Consider the following 20,586-nt stretch of genomic DNA (forward strand, 5'->3'; position numbering starts at 1 on the left):
GCGGGGGCGAGACAGACTGTGATTGGCAGGATGTGGGCGGGGCGTGGGTGTGATTGGCAGGAAGCTGGCAGGGGCGGGGCGAGGTGTGATTGGCAAGGTGTGGGCGGGGCGTGGAAGCGATTGGCAGGAACACGGCGGGGGCGGGACAGAATGTGATTGGCAAGGTGTGGGCGGGGCGGGGATGTGATTGGTTGGAAGTAGCGGCCCGGAAACATGTTGAAGTGAGAGCGGGAAGTGGTGTGGGCCCGCGCCCGGCGCTGCTGACGCCGAACGGGCGGGGTTTGGTGGTGTCGGTGTTGTAGCTGTACCAATCCTGCGGAGCTGCTGAAGTGAATCCTGTGGACAGGGCCCCGGAAGGCCTTCCGGCAGAGTTTATCAAACCACACCCACAGTAGGCTGTCCTTTTAACTCTCCTGGCCTTGGCGCTATGGAGGTTCTGTGTCGCCTGTTGGTCGCTCTCCTGTCCCTGGGGGCCCTGTGTGGGGCTGAGCCTGTGAAGTTCGTGGAGTGCGGTGAGTGACGAGGGGCAGAGGAACAGGGCTTTGTGTGTTCAAGAGGTTCAATTCCTTTATCTTCCCTAATATCTGCTGTTAAAACCCCTCACTGATTCAGTTATACAAAACTCCACACCCTGCTGCAACTTTTTTAATGCACTTCTGCCTCTTTTAAGTAAATTTCAATGATACAAAACATTGAGGTATCTAATAAGCAGTTCCACTGTAACGTAATGGAATTTAAGAGAACTATTTGGCTGCCTCCACTGTTTGTCAAGATATTGTATTGAAGATAGTTAGTTGTGGTGTGACTAATGTTCATGCTGCAATGTTTTTCAAAAGCATGTGATCCTTTTGAACGGTAGACAAGTAGGAGGCTGGAAGCTGGACTGAAGAAGGGTAATTCCAAAATGTTGACTTCTACTTTCCTCCGGACGCTGCCCTGCTTGCTGTGTTCTTCCAGCTTCCTGTTTGTCTCCCTTCCAAAGGATCACACGCTTTTAAAAAGTGATACAGTATGAAGACAGTCAATTCTCGGAGCAAGTAAGATGAACTGACACTTGATGTAATCACAGTCCACACCAACATTAGCTACATCACAGTCAGCAGTTTTCTTTTGTCTCTGATCCTTTGAAAGATATTTCCAGGTGATGGTGCCAACTAAGTGCTCTCTGAGTAACTTCAATTTTCTCTCGAGTTTAGCCAACTGAATAAACTCTGGAAAGTTTGAACATGAATTATAAGGAATAGCTAGACTGTCAAAACTTGACATTTTGCTTAAAGCTGTTTTACATTCTGTGGGCAGACAACAAAGTTACCCAGAGTTTCCTGCAGTGAAAGAGAATTTCAACCTGACTCCCCCCTATTGTTAAACTTCTGCATGGACATCTCAAGTTGTAAATTTAATGCTCATCTTGCCCTCTGTGCTCGTTTTGCAACCATGGCCTTGTATTCTTCTGAGGAAGGGCCATCAGACTTGATACATTAACTTTTTTTTCCTTCTCCATTGCTCCCAGACCTGCTGAGCTTTTCCAGTAACTTTCTTTTTGTTCCTGATTTACAGCACCTGCAGTTCTTTCCATTATTACAATGTATTCTTTGCTCTGCTCTGTTATGCTAATGCATCTTGTATAGTATAGTCTGGCTGTGCTGCACTCGAAACAAATCTTTTCACTATCTAGGTATGTGATAACAATAAGTCAAGTCCTTTAGTCTCCACACTGCTAAAGCTATTGATTAAATTCACTTTATTACTTTTACACTTGAATACTATCACTTTATGGGACGAATTTATTCCATTGCTTATCTCGTGAGGAAAAAGTGACTTTACCTATAAAAGTCCACAATCAACCTGATAACAGCACTGTTGCTTTGGATCCATTCTAGAACTTTTCTGCTGATAGCTTCTCTGATCCTTACGGTGAAGTATTTACAAGGTTTTGCGTTGTACAGATGGGAGCTGTTGGATTAAATGTTAAACGAAGGTGGATGTCGAAGATTTTGTGACATAACTTGAAAGGGGCAGGCAGTTACATAGCATATACATCATGAAAAACTGTCACTTTTGTCCAATGGCGGTGTTTGTTCTCCACTTTACTGACTCAACCCCAATGACTTCTATTCTCTCAACTGCACCAGTGCAATTTCTCCAACAGCTCCTTGCGGTAGCAAGTTGAGTGAGTTATTTGTGACACATCTAGGATACAGTGAAGTGTTTTACCGCCACAATCCAGCATCATTGCGTTCCAAAAAGAATGGAAAGAAATTACATAAGTAGTTAATTTTCTGTACAAGGGGTCTTCAGATACTGTTCTGCAATGTGTCCCAAGAGTTCCCACTTCGGGTACAGGAAGCAATGACCTGTCAAGAGCCCATGTTTCAGGCCTACCACAGCCAGGGCATCCTGCATCAGACACCATCACCACAGCCAAAGACCTGCTGAGCCCAGACTTGGGGCCTACTGCAGCCAGGACTCTTTGTTTCAGGCAACACCACCACTACCTGCTGCAGTTGACATCCTGCCAACACCACCACTCCTGACTTTCCTGTGACGCCAGAAGATGAAGAAAAGGTGGTGGGCGGGGGGTTAGGGAGGAGGGAAAGAAGGAAGGAAGGATATGGCTGGCCTGGAGCAGACAGGCTCAGGAGCTGTTACCATGCCGGCACTGCCATATTGACGTCTTTTCTTCGTTATTCTCCCCATTCTTGGGCTAACACAATTTCTGATTTCAGTCCTTGATTTACAGACTGTTTGTTTATTTTGGCTTCTGATTTTGCTGCATGCTCTTTATAATCTTCCATGACTTTAACAAACTCTATTAGGTCACTCCTTTCAATCCGATCACTCCTGACATTATCTGAATCTTCTGTTATCTGGGCAATATTCACTAGTTGGAGAAAAATGCCAAAATAGATTATTTTCAAGCAAAACAGGAAACAAAAATGGACTTTTTTGATTGGAGAAAAGGAGGAGGAGAGGGGACCTAATTGAGGTATACAAGATAATGAGAGGCAGAGATAGTTGATAGCCAGAGACTATTTCCCAGGGCAGAAATGGCTAACACGAGGGGTCATAGTTTTAAGCTGGTTGGAGGAAAGTATAGAGGGGATATCAGAGGTGGGTTCTTTACACAGTTGAGAGAGCATGGAATGCGTTGAGCAGTTGTGGAAGCAAGGTCATTGGGGTCATTTAGGAGACTGCTGGACATGCATATGGTCACAGAAATTTGAGGGTGCATACATGAGGATCAATGGTCGGCACAACATCGTGGGCTGAAGGGCCTGTTCTGTGCTGTACTGTTCTATGTTCTATGTTTCAGGCTTGTCTCTTCCTTGGGATTGGAAGGAAGACTGACAGAACTGAGACACCTTGAGAACTCGTCAGACTTGGTGTGTTAACTGACTTTTGTCTGTCCATAGATACTGCCCAACTTGAATGTTTCCAACTTTTCAGTTTTTGTTTTCAGATGTCTGTTGTTTGTCTTTATTTGTTGTTTGTGAAACATGGTGTGAAATTTACCTGCTTCACTTCAAGCATGTAATGACAACACTTGACAAACAAGCCATTTAAATGGAAGTACTTCTTGTGCTTTTGTCATTTACAGAAAGTGTAGTCACATCAGTGTTTGTGTGCATTTGCTTATTGCACAGTTGTCTTTGTTATACACTTACTGTTAATTTGGGTTTGCTATAATATATTGTACAAAGTTTCAAACTTGCAAAAGTGAGATGAATCAGCCATGCAAGTGGAATCCAATTCTTTTTGTGGTCTTGTTTTAGTTTCTCTTCCTTATTTCTCTCTGTTCTCACTTTCTGGGCAGAATAGTGCACTGTACACTTGCCATGTATTTGTTGTTATAATGTGGACTATAGTAATGTAAAACTTCCTCAGGTGATTTTGAACTGTAAAGTATGCGTTTCTGTGCTTTTCTGTGATGCCAATCTGCTGAGGGAAGCAACTAAGGAAGATTGTTTTTTGACATCAGACAAACTCCAGAAGACTTTCGTAATGGTGATAAGTTACATTTTGCTTCTAACAGCTTTCTGTCACCAAGGTGTCCTTGATTCTAAAGAAGCCATCCAATTATCTTTAAAGTACAACAAATTTGTATATGATGTGTGTTTGGAAGGTGGTGATCATTCTATTTGTGGGCAGCATGGTGGCTCATTGGTTAGCACCAGGGACCCAGGTATGCTTCCAGCCTCAGGCAACTATCTGTGTGGAGTTTGCACATTCTGCCTGTGTCTGTGTGGGTTTCCTCCAGGTGCTGCAGTTTCCTCCCGAAGTCCGAAGATGTGCAGGTTAGGTGGATTGCCCATAGTGTCCAGAGGCATGCAGGCTAGACAGATTGACCATGCGAAATGCGAGGTTGCAGGAATAGGGTAGGAGGGTGGGTCAGGGGGGAGTGGGGGCGGGGTGCGGTGGCGGGGTGCACTGTGCTTTTTGGAGGGTCGGTGTGGACTCAATGGACTGAATGACCTGCTTCACGCTAGGGATTCTGATTCTATTTCAAACCATCCGGCACTCTGCCTGGAGCTACTTGTTAATGTCATCAGTTTCTATTATTTTCTTTATTCAACACAGCCCCCTTTTTCACCTTGGTCATCATGTTGATTGGGACCACTTAGCTTATCCTCGACCCTAAGCACCCCTCACCTACAGCACTGCAGGCATTTCAGACTTCCTGATCTTCTCGTAGATCAACGTTTTCTGACTCAAATCACGAGTTAGTTTCCGGCACTGCTAAAGTCACAAGTTTATTTTTAGACAATGCAGATAAGTGTTTCACATGTATATTTACTTAAACCTACTGTTATATGGCACCGAACTTTGTGCTGTTCCTCTTCGTTTTAGATGAGCTTGTGAAAATACCATGTACTGATGTTTAATGGAGCTTCAGTGCTTTGGTTTAGAAGTTATAAGAGGTACTTTTACTTTGTCTGCTGAGAATATTGATTGGGACCATCCACAATATGGTTGGCTGCTGTTTGCCTGTTGCTGTGATGCTCTTCATTGGAATTACTTAATGTCGATTAGACTTATTAGCCTTCTATTGACCTGGATGAGTATTCTAGCTGGATTAGTTAACTCTGAGCAACGTCACAATTGGTGAGCCAATGGATGTTGAGAATTTCATGGTTTCACAGTCACCTTTTATTGACAATACCTTTTTTATTTCATTTCCTCTTTGTACTCAATTCAATTTCTAGGACAACGATGGTGTAATTTGAATTTACACTATCTGCATTATTAATCTGGGTAACTGGTGAAAAGCAGGTATTGTTCTAATCTCTGCAATTAGTCACATCTCCATTCTTGAACTAACTAGCTACTGGCTTGTCATTATTCAGATGTACATCTGTAATGTTAGTGTGGAATCATCAGCAAACAATGTTTGGCACCATTCGGTGTCCAAGGAGTCAAATGCTGACAGTCCATTGTCTAGCAAGACTTGGACAACATGCAGCCAGGGCTGATAAGTGGCAAATAATGTTTGGGAGACACAGTTGCCAGGCAACTACCATCTGCAACAAGAGAATCTATACATCTTCTACTGACAATAATGCCGTTTATATCAGATTTCTGGGATTTAACCTCGACCAGAAGCTGAACTGAACTAGCTAGATAAATTGGCTACAACAGCAAGTCAGAGGCTAGGAATCCTGCAATGAATAACTCTTCCCTTGATTGCCATAAACCTTTCCAATATCTATATGACACAAGAGTGGGTTGAATACTCTTCACTTGCCTGTATGAGTCCAACTGCAACAATGTCCAGGATAAAGTCATGTTTGGCACCCCACCTTCAACATTCCCACCTCTACCTCCTGTGTTGGCAATATGTATGAGCTATAATACGTACTACCATGACTCAGAGCCTCCTCCAACAGCACCTTCCAAACTCAAGACCTCTAGAACCACCTAGAAGAGCTTTTTAATTTAAGTGCTTTAGTCTATTTTTAATCAACCAATTATTTTACTTGTCACCCTGAGCTGCAGTTCATAACTTTAAATTTCTTCTGCTTCGAGGATAACTTTCTAGCTTTTGTGGTTGCATTTTCCTGTTACCAGCTACTTTTATGCCTGGAATTGTTGATAATGTTGATCTCCTCCAAATGACCCCAGACTGTTGAAACCAACCTAGGCTCTGATGCTGTGGCATGTTGGTTTACGCTGTGGTTGTCATTTGTGCTAAACATTGCTCAAGATCCCCAGTAGGGATCAAAACAGTAATTTTGATTGTATTCCTGCAATATATTAGTTTCTAATTCAACTTTAAGTACAGCTGTCTGTTGTGTTTCTTGCCACACTACAGTGGTTCTTCAGAATCCTTTGGCTTTGCATAGCATGCAAGTCAGGTTTATGTGCAACTGGGTGTGGTTAACAGGATGGCTTTTTTCTAAATAAAAACTACAGATGCTGTAAAACAGTTCTGAGGAACGGTCACCGGACCCAAAACGCTGACTCTGTTTTCTCCTTCACAGATGCTGCCAGATCTCTTGAGCTTTTTCAGCAACTTTGTTTTTGTGGCTTATCTCTAAACTGTGAAACTGCCCTAGGTTGAATAGATTTCTAAGACTCATCCACAGTTTCCAAAGTTAATCAGGAATATCATAGTTTTTTTATAATATGAAGAGTCAGCATGCCCATTTATGCGGTGAACTATCAATGTCCTGAACCTCTAGCAGTGGCATTATGTTATAAATACATTGTTCTTTTGCAATGAGGGTAACATTGCTTTCCTTAACATACTCGGTTCCTAAGTTTGCTGACTTTACTACTTTTATACCTCATCTGCAAATGTCCCCAAAGGGTTGTCTTTGGTTACTTCACCTCAAAATCGTCACACTGAGCATCACTCACCTCACCTATGTCTATAATAGTTTGTGTTTTCTGTGCAAGGTTATGATAAAGTAGTTTAGAACCCAGTTACTGTTTAATATTTCCACATGGCAATTTCATGTGTTGTGAAACTGCTATTATGAAAACAGTCATGCGATTAATCAGTAATCGTGTTGCTGCAGATTACATGGAAAAAAATAACTTAAAATCTTTCATTCTAGATGTAATCTCTTGCTTTGAATAATTTTCTGTTACATCACTGCATGTAGTTTATCCATCCAATGCATCCAACTTCTGTTAATTGCCTGTGTGTCTACCTGAGATAAGTGGTATTAACTTTCCGTTGTTATTACAGAGTCTACAGCAGAGCAAATCGTAGTGGATATCACTCCCTGCCCTCTTCAACCATGTCAACTTCGCAGAGGGCACATGTACAGTGTGAATGTCACCTTCACTAGCAGTAAGTGAAATGATAAAAACAAATCTGGATTTGAAAGGAAACTTTTACATTGAATTCACCTGACGTATTATCCTAATCAGTGGGGCCTAGCCTCACTATATACGTTATTATGTATGTAAGCACCTCTCAAACATGAGTTAACAGCTTACACTTACACAGTAAGAAGGTAAAACGTAATTGACCTCCTTACCAGCCTGCTGGCTCCAGGGACACTGGACACTGCAAAGGCCACGGGCCCTGATGACATTCCAGCAATAGTACTGAAGATTTGTGCTCCAGAACCTGTTGGTCCCCTAGCCAAACTGTCTAGTACAGTTATAATACTGGTATCTATCCAGCAATGGGGAAAATTGCCCAAGTATGTCCTGTACATACACAGCAGGACAAATCCAACCCAGCCAATTACCTCCCATCAGTCTACTCTCCATCAGTAAAGTGATGGAAGCTGTCATCAACAGTACTATCAAGCAGCACCTGCGCAGTGGTCCCTAGTGTGGTGAATACTCTCCATTTGCTAGGATGCGTGCAGCTCCAACAACACTCAAGCTTGACATCTAGGACAAAGCAGCCAGCTTGACTGGCAGCATATCCACAAGCATTCACTCTATTTCCCCCCCCCCCCCCCAACCCGAAGTAGCAGCAGTGCATACTGTCTATAAGATGCACTGCAGAAATTCACCAAAGGTCCTCAAACAGCACCTTCTAAACCCATGACTACTTCTATCTAGAAGGACAAGGGTAGCAGATACATGTGAATACCACCATCTTCAACTTCCCCTCCAAGCCACTCACCATCCTGACTTGGAAGTACGTCCCTGCTCTTTCAGTCACACGGCCAAAATCCTGGAATTCCTTCCCTAATGGCATTGTGGGTCAACTCACAGTAGGTGGCCTGCAACAGTTCAAGAATGCAGCTCACCACCACGGGCCCAGCTAGTGACATCCACATCTCATTCCTAGTTCTTACGGTCTTGTGAAAATACTTAATGACCCAGCCTCGGCAATGGCCTGTCTTAAAGAATTCCACAGATTCACTACACTTTGTGAAAAGAAATTCTTTCTTATCTCTATCTTAACAGATCAACCTCTTACTCTGAGATTATGCCCCCAGGTCCTGCACTTACCCATTGTGGGGAAGCAGCCCCTCTGTGCCTGCTCTATCAATTCCCTGGGAATCTTTTGTGATTTAATAAGGTCTCCAATGAAAGTAGGCTCAACCTCTCCTAATAAGACAATCCTCCCACGTGCAGGATCAACTAGGTGAACCTTCTCTGGACTGCCTGCAATGACAGTTCGATCTTTCTCACTTAAGGGGGAAATGTTGTTTCTGATGTTTCAAGCGTGCAGTAAAAATTTACAGGAATGTTGCTGGGACGAGTGGGTTTGGGTTGTCAGGAGAGGCTTTTTACCACTTGGAGACTCTGAGGCTGAAGGGTGGCCTTGTAGAAGTTTTATAAAATTATGAGGAGCGTAGGTAAGTTGAATAGTTATGGTCTTTTTCCCAAGGCAGGGGAGTCTAAAACTAGATGGCACTGTTTTAAGTTGAGTAATCTGAACCCCTACAAGGCACCAGATAGACCGTACTTGTAGAGTCATATGTTAACGAAATAGACCCTGGTTTGTCCAACTCGTCCACGTGGATCAGGTTTCCTAAACTGAACTAGTCCCAATTGGCCCATGTCCCTCTTAAACCCTTCCTATTGATATACCAATCCAGAAACACTTTAAATGTTGTAATCGCACCAGTCCCCATCACTTCCTGTGGAGCTTGTTCCATGCACGCACTACCCTCTGTGTGAAAATTTGCCCCTTAGGCCCCTTTTAAATCTTTCTTCTCTTTAAACCTATGGCCTCTAGTTTTGGACTTCCGTACCCTGGAGAAAAAGGCCTTGGCTATTCGCTGTATCCAAGTCCCTCGTTGATGTATAATGTGAATAGTTGCGAACACAGTGATGATCTCTAGAGTACCTCAGGTTGGTGGCTGCCATTGTGAAAAAGAACTCTTTATCCCCATGCTCTTTTTTTTTGTCAGTCAGACAATCTTCTGTCCCTGCTGACACCTTGCCTGTGATTTTTTTTTAATGTCAGTGGTGTCCCACACTTAAGTCTTTTGTTTGTCATGAAGCTTTGTAAATAATTAATTGGACTGTGATTACATTCAACCTTTTACTCTCTGCAGCATTACCCTTAACAATCTGTGGGAGTTTTTGAAAGTCACGTTCGGACACTAATTGTGGATTTTAGGATAAAACAGAAATATCTGCCCAGAAGATCAGAATGTAAAAGTTTTGGAAAAGACTGAAAGCAAATTATTGCATTGTCTCATGTGATCATCCACACTTTCATTTTATATAATTAAAGAAACTTTTGCTACCTATATTGATAATAGTTGCAAGCGTACCCTCAAGTTTGTTTCCTCCCATTTGGCCATCATTTGTTGACTTTTAAACACTTTCCCAATCATTTACACAATATATGTTTTTACTTTCAACTTTACCTTGTCCTTAATTTGCCTGGCTAGCCATGCTTGGCTAAACCATTTCCTAGTATCTTCCTCTCTCGTTGGGATATATCCATGTTTTGAATCATGAGCTATTTTCTGAAATGTCTGCTCATTCCTTAAGCATCTTTTCTGCTAAACTCTTCTCAGTCCATTCCAGCAAACTCTACCCTCATTCATTTATCATTACCCTTATTAAAGCTTAACATTGTTGTTTCAGACTAACGTTTCACCCTGTGAAACTGAATGCTAAATGAAAATCATGAGCTTTGATAATGTGAACAGCCAAAGTCTTTTCCTAAGGACAGGAGAGTCTAAAAGTGGAAGGAATAGGCTTAAGGTGACAGGGGAAAGATTGAAAAGGGAACTGAGGGACAACTTTTTCCAGAGTGTGGTGCGTGTATGCCAGAGGAACTGGTAGAGCTGGGTCCAGTTACAACATTAGAAAACATTTGGACAAGTACATGAAAGGAAGGGTTTAGAGGGATGTGCTGGCAAATGGGACTAGTTTAGTTTTGGATACCTAGTTGACATTTTAGAGTTGGATTGAAGGCCCTGTTTCCATGCTGTGACTCTAATTGAACAGAGGAAACAGATTTACACCTCCATGGTTGGCAAATATCAAACAAATGAGATATTAAAATTTAACATTTTTTAATTTGTTGCAGAGCCAATTCAATACAGTCTGCTTGATTGACAGATTTAACTGGTTGTAGTTAGTAGCCCCTTGGATAGTATATCTCATTGATAACTTTTGTGTTTCTATTCTAGTAGAGATCTAAAAAGCCAATTGACCAGCAGAAATTAGGACTCAACAATAAAAACAAACTGAAAGTTTGATCTTGATATCAAGAATCTGGCAGCGCAAGTTCAGTATTTGACAAAAGGAGTTAATATTAGGGCACAGAAGATATATTGTTAATACCCAAAAGTCAGGTGGTGGAAAGTGGATTATGTAAATAGGTATACATTTTTTTAAAAAGTTGCAAGAATCCTTTGAAGACCATGAGATCAACAGCAAAAAGAGAAGTAAACTTTGAGAAAATGCTTGATTGTATTTGCAACTTGGAGGAAGCTGTGGAGGGACACAATTCTTTGAGAACTCCATGCAGTCATTGGAAGTACAGAAATGGAGAAAGTGCTGACGGTGTTTGATATGAATCACCTGAATCAGAAATGTAGTTTACTGCTAGATTTCGAACCAGAACCGAACTGAACAGTATAATTTAAAGCAGTATGTTTTGATTAAAAAATAATTTGGAAAGATCTTGTTAACACTTCTGTTATAGCAGATGAACAGATGAGATTGAATATGGAAAAGTTCATGGTCACCATCCTGGAATAATGTTGCAGGGATATGTTGAGCACGATAAAGTCTAATTGCTCCAAATAATTTTATCAATGCTGTAATCATTGGAACATCGAAACAGAGCATGTTGTGATTTTCCTGCATCAGATTAGTGTGTTTCAATTGTTGCTGTCCCTGAGGAACTCTCTTTGGCCTCATTTTGACCAGTGCCTTCAGCTCAAGTTGTAGAGATGAGGAAAATAGCCAATTCTGCAATCCAAAGAAAATCAAAAGTTAATTTCCTAGTAATTTAGGACTAGAATTTAAGGAAAAGGATAAGGAAAAGCTTTGACTTTTAAATGTTGATAGGAAATAGCAAGGAGGAGGTAATTGCTGCATTGAGTGAGCTGTATAGTTGCATAGCTTAACATGTTGAACTGAATGATGTTTGTGACATCAGTCATCCAGATTCTTTTAGCTATTAAGTACATTTGTCTTTCTAGCATTAGTTTTAGAAGTACTTCATATTGTGTGGCCTTAGAAATGGGGCTAGACTAGAGGCGAACCAACTGAAGTTTATTCATTTTCACTTATTGCTAAGTTTTTAATATTTACTTGTAGCTTATTAAAAACTGTAACACTGTTTTGCCTTGGGTATGATTTGGATTGCCATCACCAAAAAAATTTGTACAATTGTATTGCTATTCTGTCTTGTTCTCTTTAATCCCTAAAGTAGAATTTAATCTCAGCTCTAGTTGACGGCAGAATGCCCCCTTGCTGTGCTGTTGCCAACTGAAATTTAGTTTCAGGTTGAATTCCAATTGTCACAACACAAATAATGACCAAGATTTGAAAGATATCCATGGTGTCAGGAGATTAGTTCATGGACAGTGGCAATTCAGCTGTTTATTCTGGTAGAATGCAGCATCTGACTTTTGCTTAAGTGTGAAGTGTTTCTAAACTAACTTCCTTAAATTTTCATTACTGCTGATGTGTCAATTGAAATGTATTCAAATGCCAGAGTGGATCTGAGTCTTCCTATCTTTTTATGCTTTTATCTCAAACCAAGTGATAGATCTGGAAATTGCAGGCAAGATTGTGTATCTTGGATGTAACTTTTTTTCTTGTAATCTGATTTTCAGCAATCTCGAGTAGTACCAGCAAGGCTGAGATTTATGGTATCTTATCTGGAATTCCAATTCCATTTCATATTCCTAATTCTGATGGTTGTAAATCTGGGATTAAATGCCCCATCCAAAAGAATGCGAGGTACAGCTACGTGACTTCATTACCAGTAAAAGACGCATACCCAACAGTAAGTGTTTAATGAAGTGTTAAAATGCAGAATAATATCCCTTGTGCTTGATCATTCTGTGGCCTATTTGCTCAGCAAGGCCAGAAAAAACTTTGTTGGTCAAACAGTGTGCTTTATTCTGTGAATAAGTGAAACCATTTGGAACAGATTTGATGGTCAAAACCCCTGGCCTGTATTGAGGGGACTGTCATTCTAACTCTATCTGGTGATCCTTGGCTCAGTGAGAATGATTTGTGAGGTAATTTTGATTGGTCTGTTGATTAGATTAGATTCCCTACAGTGTGGAAACAGTCTCTTCGGCCCAACAAGTCCACACCGCCCCTTGGAGCATCCCACCCAGACCCATCCCCCTTTAACCCTCACACTCCTGAACACTACAGGCAATTTAGCATGGTCAATCCACCTGGCCTGCACATCTTTGGACTGTGGGAGGAAACCGGAGCAACAGGAGCACCCGGAGGAAATCCATGCAGACATGGGGAGAATGTGCAAACTCCGCACAGTCGCCCGAGGCTGGAACCAAACCCAGGTCCCTGGCGCTATGAGGCTGCAGTGCTAACCGCTGAGCCACCGTGCTGCCAATGTTTCAAATTTTTTCACCTGGATGAGATCAAAATCACATGGCTTACCAAATATGCCATTCAGGACTGAAATGAGGAAGCATTTCTTAACTGAGTTGTGAACCTGTGGAATTCTCTGCAACAGGAAGCTGTTGGGACCAGTTCATTACATATATTCAAGAGGGAGCTGGACGTGGCCCTTGTGGCTAAAGGGATCAAGGTGTATGGAGAGAGGAAGGGAATGGGATACTGAGATTGCATGATCAGCCATGAATGTAGTGAATGCTAATTTAGGGTCGACGGGCCAAACGGCCACCTCCTGTACACATTTTCTGTTTGTTTTTTAAACAAACCTTGAACTAGAGGACTGCATTAGCTGAATGACCAGTTTGAGAGAGTGCAGTGGCTTCAGAGGCCTAAGCATCAAAAGGTGTAGATGAGGTTGCAGATTAGCATTTCCACAGCTGCAAAGGTGCATGAAGGGCCAAAAGATTGACAAGTCGTGTTTTAAAGTGAGTTTTCTTGCTAAACACAGTTGGGAGGAGAGCAGTAGCAAGGAGTGATAGCAGCTGGCCTGTGGTTGACTTGAGATAATGGGAACTGCAGATGCTGGAGAATCTGAGATGATAACGTGTGGAGCTGGATGAACACAGCAGGCAAAACAGCATCTTAGGTGTACAGAAGCTGATGTTTCAGGCCTAGACCCTTGCGCAAGTGATACCATGTGATTGGAGAGAAATATCTTTTAAATGAATCCGACCAATTTATACATAGTTTTGGGTAAGATGCTATTTCTACTTCTCAATGCACCTGACTTGTGGATGCCACTGCTGCAGTGAAACCGGTGCCTGAGAATGTGCTTTGCATGTTAGATTTTAAATTACTGTTGAGAAATGTAGGGGATGTAGTGAGGTTTTTCTAAGATTTTAAACCTCTTCTGCTTTTAATGTTCCCTCATTCCTTCTCACCGCCACCCTACCCAGGTTAAGTTGGAGGTTAAATGGGAACTGAAGGATGACGATGACAAAGATATCTTCTGCTGGAAGATTCCAGTCCAGATTATTGTCTAAACCAGATCACCGGAATACTAACCCCAGCAAGTGCTTCTTGTTCTCGGACACTGTGGTCAGCTGCGCTATGGAAAATTAAGCCAAACTTCTTTTGAAGAGATTTTTTGATATTTTTACAAAGTCTTATGCTTGTTAACTTTGGAGCATAGTTTTTAAAGATTTAATTATGAATTGTCCAAGGCTTGAATACTAAACATTTCTTGTAAATTAACTTGTTTAAGCCAATAAAGACATTTAACTACAAGGTGTATGCGGTGTTGCTTTAAATTGAGAGACTGTAAATGGAGAAAAAGAGCTAGTTGGATGATTCCGGATCTCTTCTCTCTTCTCCTCGCGCGCCCCCCCCCCCCCCCCCTGGTTTTCTAAGAGAAGTGGACCAAGGCAGTGGGGGAGATTTTTTATTCCTGCTGTAGTGTTTGGAAATAACTCTGGCTTGGCCCATCTCTCAACTTCCCATTTGCATTGAGTTCTTTCAAACACGTTGGGCAACTCTCTAACTCTCTTTCTTTCCAGTTCCCCTCCCCAGGCTGTTTTTGACTGTGGCAGCTTTCTGTATTCACTCATGTCATATAGGCTTCTGAGTGAACTAGGGTTTGCCCACCCTTGGATTCCTAGATTTTTGTCACTGGTCATGATAATTGCCTGTCACTTGTCACCCTGGCCTGGGTACGGTCCAGGTCTTGCTTGACTGTTTCAGTATTGAAACAAATCAATATGAACACTCAACCTTTATTTGGTGGGGTGGGGGAAGAGTGTCATTAATGAAGCAGGGTGATGGGTGGGCTAAGGACCCTGACCTAAGGGTACTCATGCAGGAGTGCCCTAGAGCCACTATGATGAGCAGCAATCGCAACCGTATTCTTTTGAGCTAGATATGACTCCAACCAGCGGAGGTTTCCCCTGATTCCCATTGACAGTAGTGCTAGGACTGCTTGACTCCACTCTTGGTCAGTTGTGGAGTTAACTCCTGTCTGAAGTTTGAATCAAGACTGGACAAAGGAACTGAGTGCCCCTAGTGGAATGTAACTGAGTGACAGTGAATAATTGTGAAGTAAATGCTGCTTGACAGCTCTGCTGATGCCCCCTTGATCACTTTACTGATGATCAGTTGTAGACTGAGCAGTAAATGGGCAGGTTGGATTTGCTTTGCATCTGTGTGCAGGACATGCCTGGGCAATTTTTGACATTTCTGGGTGGATATATTGGAACAACTTTGTCAGAGGAGCAGTAAGTTTTGGAATGCAAACCTTTAGTACTATTCACAGAACATTGTCATGACCCATAGCCTTGGCTGTATCAAAGGCCCTCGGTCATTTTTCTTATCACTTGGAATGAATAAAATTGGCTGCAGAAGGCAGGTCCCTTGCATCCCAGACTGCAAAGGAGATTAAAATGGGTTATCTACTCTGTCTGGTTGAAGATGGTTCAGCCTTGATTTGTGCTAAGCACCTCCATCAATGAGTATGGGAATATTTGTGGAGCTGCCTCCTCTCCTGAGTTATTTAATTGACTCCCATCATTCAGCAGGACTGCAAACCTTGGATCTGATCAGTTTGTTTAGATTGCTTTTTCCTGTATGTCACTTGCTGCTTTGGCATGCAAGCAGTCCTGTGTTGGGATATAGCAGATTGATGACTGACTTTTAGGTATGCTTACTGCTGCTCCTGGCAAGCACTCCTGTACTCCATTGAACCACAGTTGATCGTAACGTTTGCAGAATACACTAGGCCATGCAGTTGCAGGTTGTCTGCCTGTCTACAGTTCTGATGGCCCACAATGTCATGCGTGCCCAATTATGAGCTGCTAGATCTATTTGAAATCTATCCCATTAAGTGGTCAAACCACATAACACGATGTCCTCAAATGGGACTTTCTCTCCACAGGGGGTGAATGGTGGTTACTCCAATTTATACTAAATGGACAAATGCATCTGTTCTTGTTGATCAATACCGATGCATCTTGTGCAGAGTACATTCTATATCCTTGCCACCCTCAGTGCTGCCTCATGGTTGGGAGGGGGTGCAGAGTTGGTGCTTTATAGTAATCAAAAATCTCCTCGCCCACATTTGAACCAATGCTAACATTGAGGACTTACAGGGTAACTGCATACAGTTGTCTCCATCCCTGCTGGGTCTGCTTTAACAGTGGATCAGCCCAAACTCCGGAATATCCATGCCTGCCATCTCTCTCTCATCACAGTTGCTATGAATTCAACCACTCCAGTATCACTGCTCTTTACACTTGAATCCCTGCTTTGAGCAACCAAAGTATTTCAGAGTCCCACTTGAAAAAGGAAGCAATGCGGGCCTTAAACTCTGAACTGTCATAGTGCTAATTAATAGAAGGACATAGTGGACATCCTGAGTAAACAATTTTCATTACCCACTTCTTCCCATGATCTCCGCGTGCCCCAGGTGTAACAAAACTGGCAGAAACCGCATCAGCAATTTATGGGCTCAGCCTGAGTGGAAGAGAATCTGTGAGGGACTGCTGATGTGTATTGAGAGGAAGGAGTTAGCATGTTGGAAATTGCAAGGAAGTAAAACTGCACTGATGTGAGTAAGTCATTATGTTAGTTTTTATTTATGTAGTGAAGTCCAATTTCTTCATCTACCATGATGGCATTCAAACCCATGTCCCCAGAGTCTGGATTAATAGTACCATTACCACTGTGCCGTTGCCTCCCAGTTGTTAAATTCCTAACAAGCGCTGTACCACTCACCCCTAGGTATCCTCAACAAATACCCCGAGTAAAAGTCCTTTGAATTCTTGAATTCTACTCCTCGGCAAGTGCAAAGTCCTCCGTGATGAGCTTCTTTGATTGAACGCGCACTAAATGCAGGTAGCCTTTACAACATTTCGTCTCAGGATGCACATCTGCGTTAACACAAGTAACTACCTCTAATTAACTTTTCACCAATGGGCAGAGTGCTCATAGTATTCCCCACCAAAACTTGAATTTAGATTGTACCATGTTGTCTTTTATTATTGTTTCTTTCGATTGTGTGTGTTGCTGATAAGGCCTGCATTTGTTGACTACCCTAAATCGCCCTTGCTATGAGCAGACAAAAACAAAGTGCTGGAAAAACTCAGCAGTGCAATATGACATGCTAGTCTGTCAACGTATTCCCCATAACATTAATGCCTTAAGGATCTCTATACAGTCTCGGGACCTCCAGGAAGAATTGCAATAACGAAAAGAAATCCAGACTACTTAGGAATGAAAAGGAAATCAGTGAAATATTTCCCTTCAAATTGTCAAGCAAATGAAGCTCCCCTGGGCCAGTGTGAAAACACTGCCTTATTGATAAAGAAGGAGGGCATAACATCCATGTGACAGCCCAATGGGAATGTTTATGCCTGGTATATCAGGAATTGTCAATTTCCAAATGCGCACACATCATCCACACTTACATTCTAGCCGTCAGAATAGGGTGCGTGAGATGATCACAGACTGGAGGACATAGCTGCACAAGCAATGGGTTTACAGCAAGACTCAAGTTCTGAAAGACATTTTTAATTTCTTTACTATGAGAGACTGCTTGTGCCCCAGTTGACCTTTGAGAGGCAGGTACCAATTATTTTCTTTTAAAAAAAAGCATTGATTTTGTAAGAATTTGTGTAAGTTCAGAAAGTAGCATTAGTTGGAGGAGCCATGACATTTACAAGACAAGAATGTAAAGAGGACATTCAACACATACTGTGCAATATATTGTGAACTTTGCAAGAAAAAGGCTGTTTAATCCAAGGAAGTCTTTTTGTTTGGGCGTCCGGGATATATCATTCACAGGCAGTAAAAGATTAAAATAGAAGTTATCCCCCACTGAGTGTTTATGTGCAACAGCAGTTAACCGTGTCAACAACTTTTAGAAAGGTTTGCATGAATTTATTGCTGGAATGATTGAAAACATTACAGCTGAATAACACAAGATGACAATAGTTTCAACATTTGATTAACTTTGTGGAGTAGAGAAAAGCTTTACTGAACCTTTGCAACACAGGTATGACATGCTCACCATATAGTAAAGATAACTTATTTCCCATTATAGTTTTTGCAATGCTTTTCAAATCTTAATTCAGTCTTGATTACATCATTTTCACTTAGAAATGATATAGGTGGCAAATGACCAGCGATTTCATTTAAATAGTTTGCTTTCCTATTACTTTTACAGCGCATTCTCTCGTCATGCCTTCTGACAACTGTGTTTCAAACTTTCATATCTGCAGAGAAACCTGGATTTAACAAGCTGCATAATTGGTTCTGGCCTCATGCAGTGCTATTAATATTTACTGTTGTTACCTGGTTACAGAGTAAAGGGCTAGAGGAAAGACATTGGAGTAAACAAGTGCAGAGAATGCAGAATCATGCCAGATTTAAAATATTAACTGTGTTTCTCTCTCCACAGATGCTGTTGGACCTGTTGAGATTTTCCAGCAATGTCTGCTTTTGTTTCATTCCTTGATCCAGATTTCCATCATCCACAGTATTTTGCTTTTATGAAAAGTTGTAAAGTATATGGCTTCAATTCCGTTAACAATGAATGGCTTGTATGACTGCTGTTCATAGTGCACAAACACGCCCAGTTCCCTGTTCTCCCATCTGCATCTTTTTACTGTTTTTGTGTGTCCACATATATTCTTGCCAAAAGTGTTGTATTCTGAACGTAGTTTCCCTGCCAACTGTTCACCCTGTCTATGAGCCTATTCATCTCACTGCTGCTTGTGGTAACAAGTTCCATATACACCCCACACCCTCATCTCCTGCCCCTCACCCCACCCATCTAATTCCTGGCTCCTTCCTCCGTGTGGTAAACCTCAGACTACAGGGAAACATACACTTGCGACCTAACAACTGAGTTCCCTTGAGAAAGGTTCCAAGTTAATTGTATCAGAAATGTCTCATATCAGTTTGAGAATTTCTGATGTTCTTGGTTGGACTCCGCCTTTAGTGTTATGCTCAAATCAGGCATCTATGGGAAAATGATACCAGTAGAATTTCAAAGCACTCTCCATGCTCTGTTTATTGTCAAATATAGATGTCACCAGCAATCTGATGTGAGACAGTTACAACCGTTTCATGACTTCTTCAAGACAAAAACTCCAACTACAGCAAGGTCATTGGGGTCATTTAAGAGACTGCTGGACATGCATATGGTCACAGAAATTTGAGGGTGCATACATGAGGATCAATGGTCGGCACAACATCGTGGGCTGAAGGGCCTGTTCTGTGCTGTACTCTTCTATGTTCTATGTTTCTATGCAGATGGATAAAATGGCTAAGCATTAATTAAGCTGTAACTGGAATATTGTCTATTTTGAAATCCGCATTAGAGAAGGGGAGCAATTGCGCTGGAGAGAGTGCAGGTTTACCAGGTTGTTGTCTGGAATGGAGAGCTTAAGTTGTTGAGAGAGTTTGGACAGACTAGCGTTGTTTTCTCAGACTTGAGGAGGCTGAAGGGGGTGGGGAGACCAATTGAGATTAATAAAACAATGAGGGTTATAGACAGAAACATAGAATCATAGAAAATACCTTTCAAACGTGCTCTGCAATTCATTATAATCATGGCTGATCATCTTACTCTGTACCCTGTTCCTGCCCCATAGCCTTTGATCTTTTGAGCTCTAAGATCAGGAGACATAGATTTAAAGTAGGGGGCATATGATTTCAATGGAATTGAGGAAATGTTTTTCAGACAGATGGTGACAGTAATCTGGAACTCACTGCCAGGAAATATGGTACAGGTAGATGCACTTATAATGTTTAAGAAGTATTTAGATGTGCACTTGCCATGCCAATTCCAATGCATACAAAGCTTGGGCCAAGTTATGGAGTCATACAGCGCAGAAACAGACACTTCGGTCCAACCAGTCCATGCCGAATATAATCCCAAACTAAACTAGACCCACCTGCCTGCTTCTGGACTATATATTTCTAAACCTCTTCATTTCATGTACTTAGGCAAATGTTTTTTAAACGGGTGTAACTATGTCCGCATCCACTACTCCCTCAGGAAGAACATTCCACACATGATCCACCCTTTGTGTAAAAAAAAAATTGCCCCTTTTGTCTTTTTTAAATTTCTCTCCTCTCACCTTTAAAAATGTGCCCTCAAGCATTGAAAACCCCCATTCCAGGGAAAAGGCAACTATCATTAACTCTACCAATATCCCTCATTATTTTGTGAACTTCTATAAGGTCGTATCTCAACCTCCTATGCTCCTATGCTCCAGTGAGAAAAGGGCGGCTCCGTGGTTAGCACTGCAGCCTCACAGCACCAGGGACCCGGGTTCAATTCCTGCCTCAGGCAATTGCCTGTGTGGAGTTTGCACGTTCTCCCCGTATCTGCGTGGGTTTCCTCCGGGTGCTCCGGTTTCCTCCCACAGTCCAAAGATGTGCAGGCTAGGTGGACTGGCCATGCTAAGTTGCCCATAGTGTTCAGGGATGTATGGGTTATAGGGGGATGGGTCTGGGTGGGACCATATTTCTGTGACCATATGCATATCCGCTCCAAGGGGCGGTGTGGACTTGTTGGGCCAAAGGGCCTGTTTCCACACT

The 20,586-nt window shown here is 42.0% G+C and overlaps 1 protein-coding gene across 1 annotated transcript; it reads left to right on the forward strand.

The window, feature by feature from the left end:
• The first annotated feature begins 263 nt into the window (after positions 1 to 263).
• LOC125455841 (NPC intracellular cholesterol transporter 2-like) lies at positions 264 to 14,274 on the forward strand. Its single transcript, XM_048538354.2, has 4 exons — positions 264 to 512; positions 7,193 to 7,297; positions 12,228 to 12,400; positions 13,944 to 14,274. The coding sequence occupies exons 1-4, from the start codon at positions 428 to 430 to the stop codon at positions 14,028 to 14,030; spliced, it is 450 nt and encodes a 149-aa protein (XP_048394311.1). The 5' UTR covers positions 264 to 427; the 3' UTR covers positions 14,031 to 14,274.
• Positions 14,275 to 20,586: the final 6,312 nt, after the last annotated feature.

The sequence above is a fragment of the Stegostoma tigrinum genome, chromosome 10, assembly GCF_030684315.1.
Source record: "Stegostoma tigrinum isolate sSteTig4 chromosome 10, sSteTig4.hap1, whole genome shotgun sequence".
Taxonomy (NCBI): domain Eukaryota; kingdom Metazoa; phylum Chordata; class Chondrichthyes; order Orectolobiformes; family Stegostomatidae; genus Stegostoma; species Stegostoma tigrinum.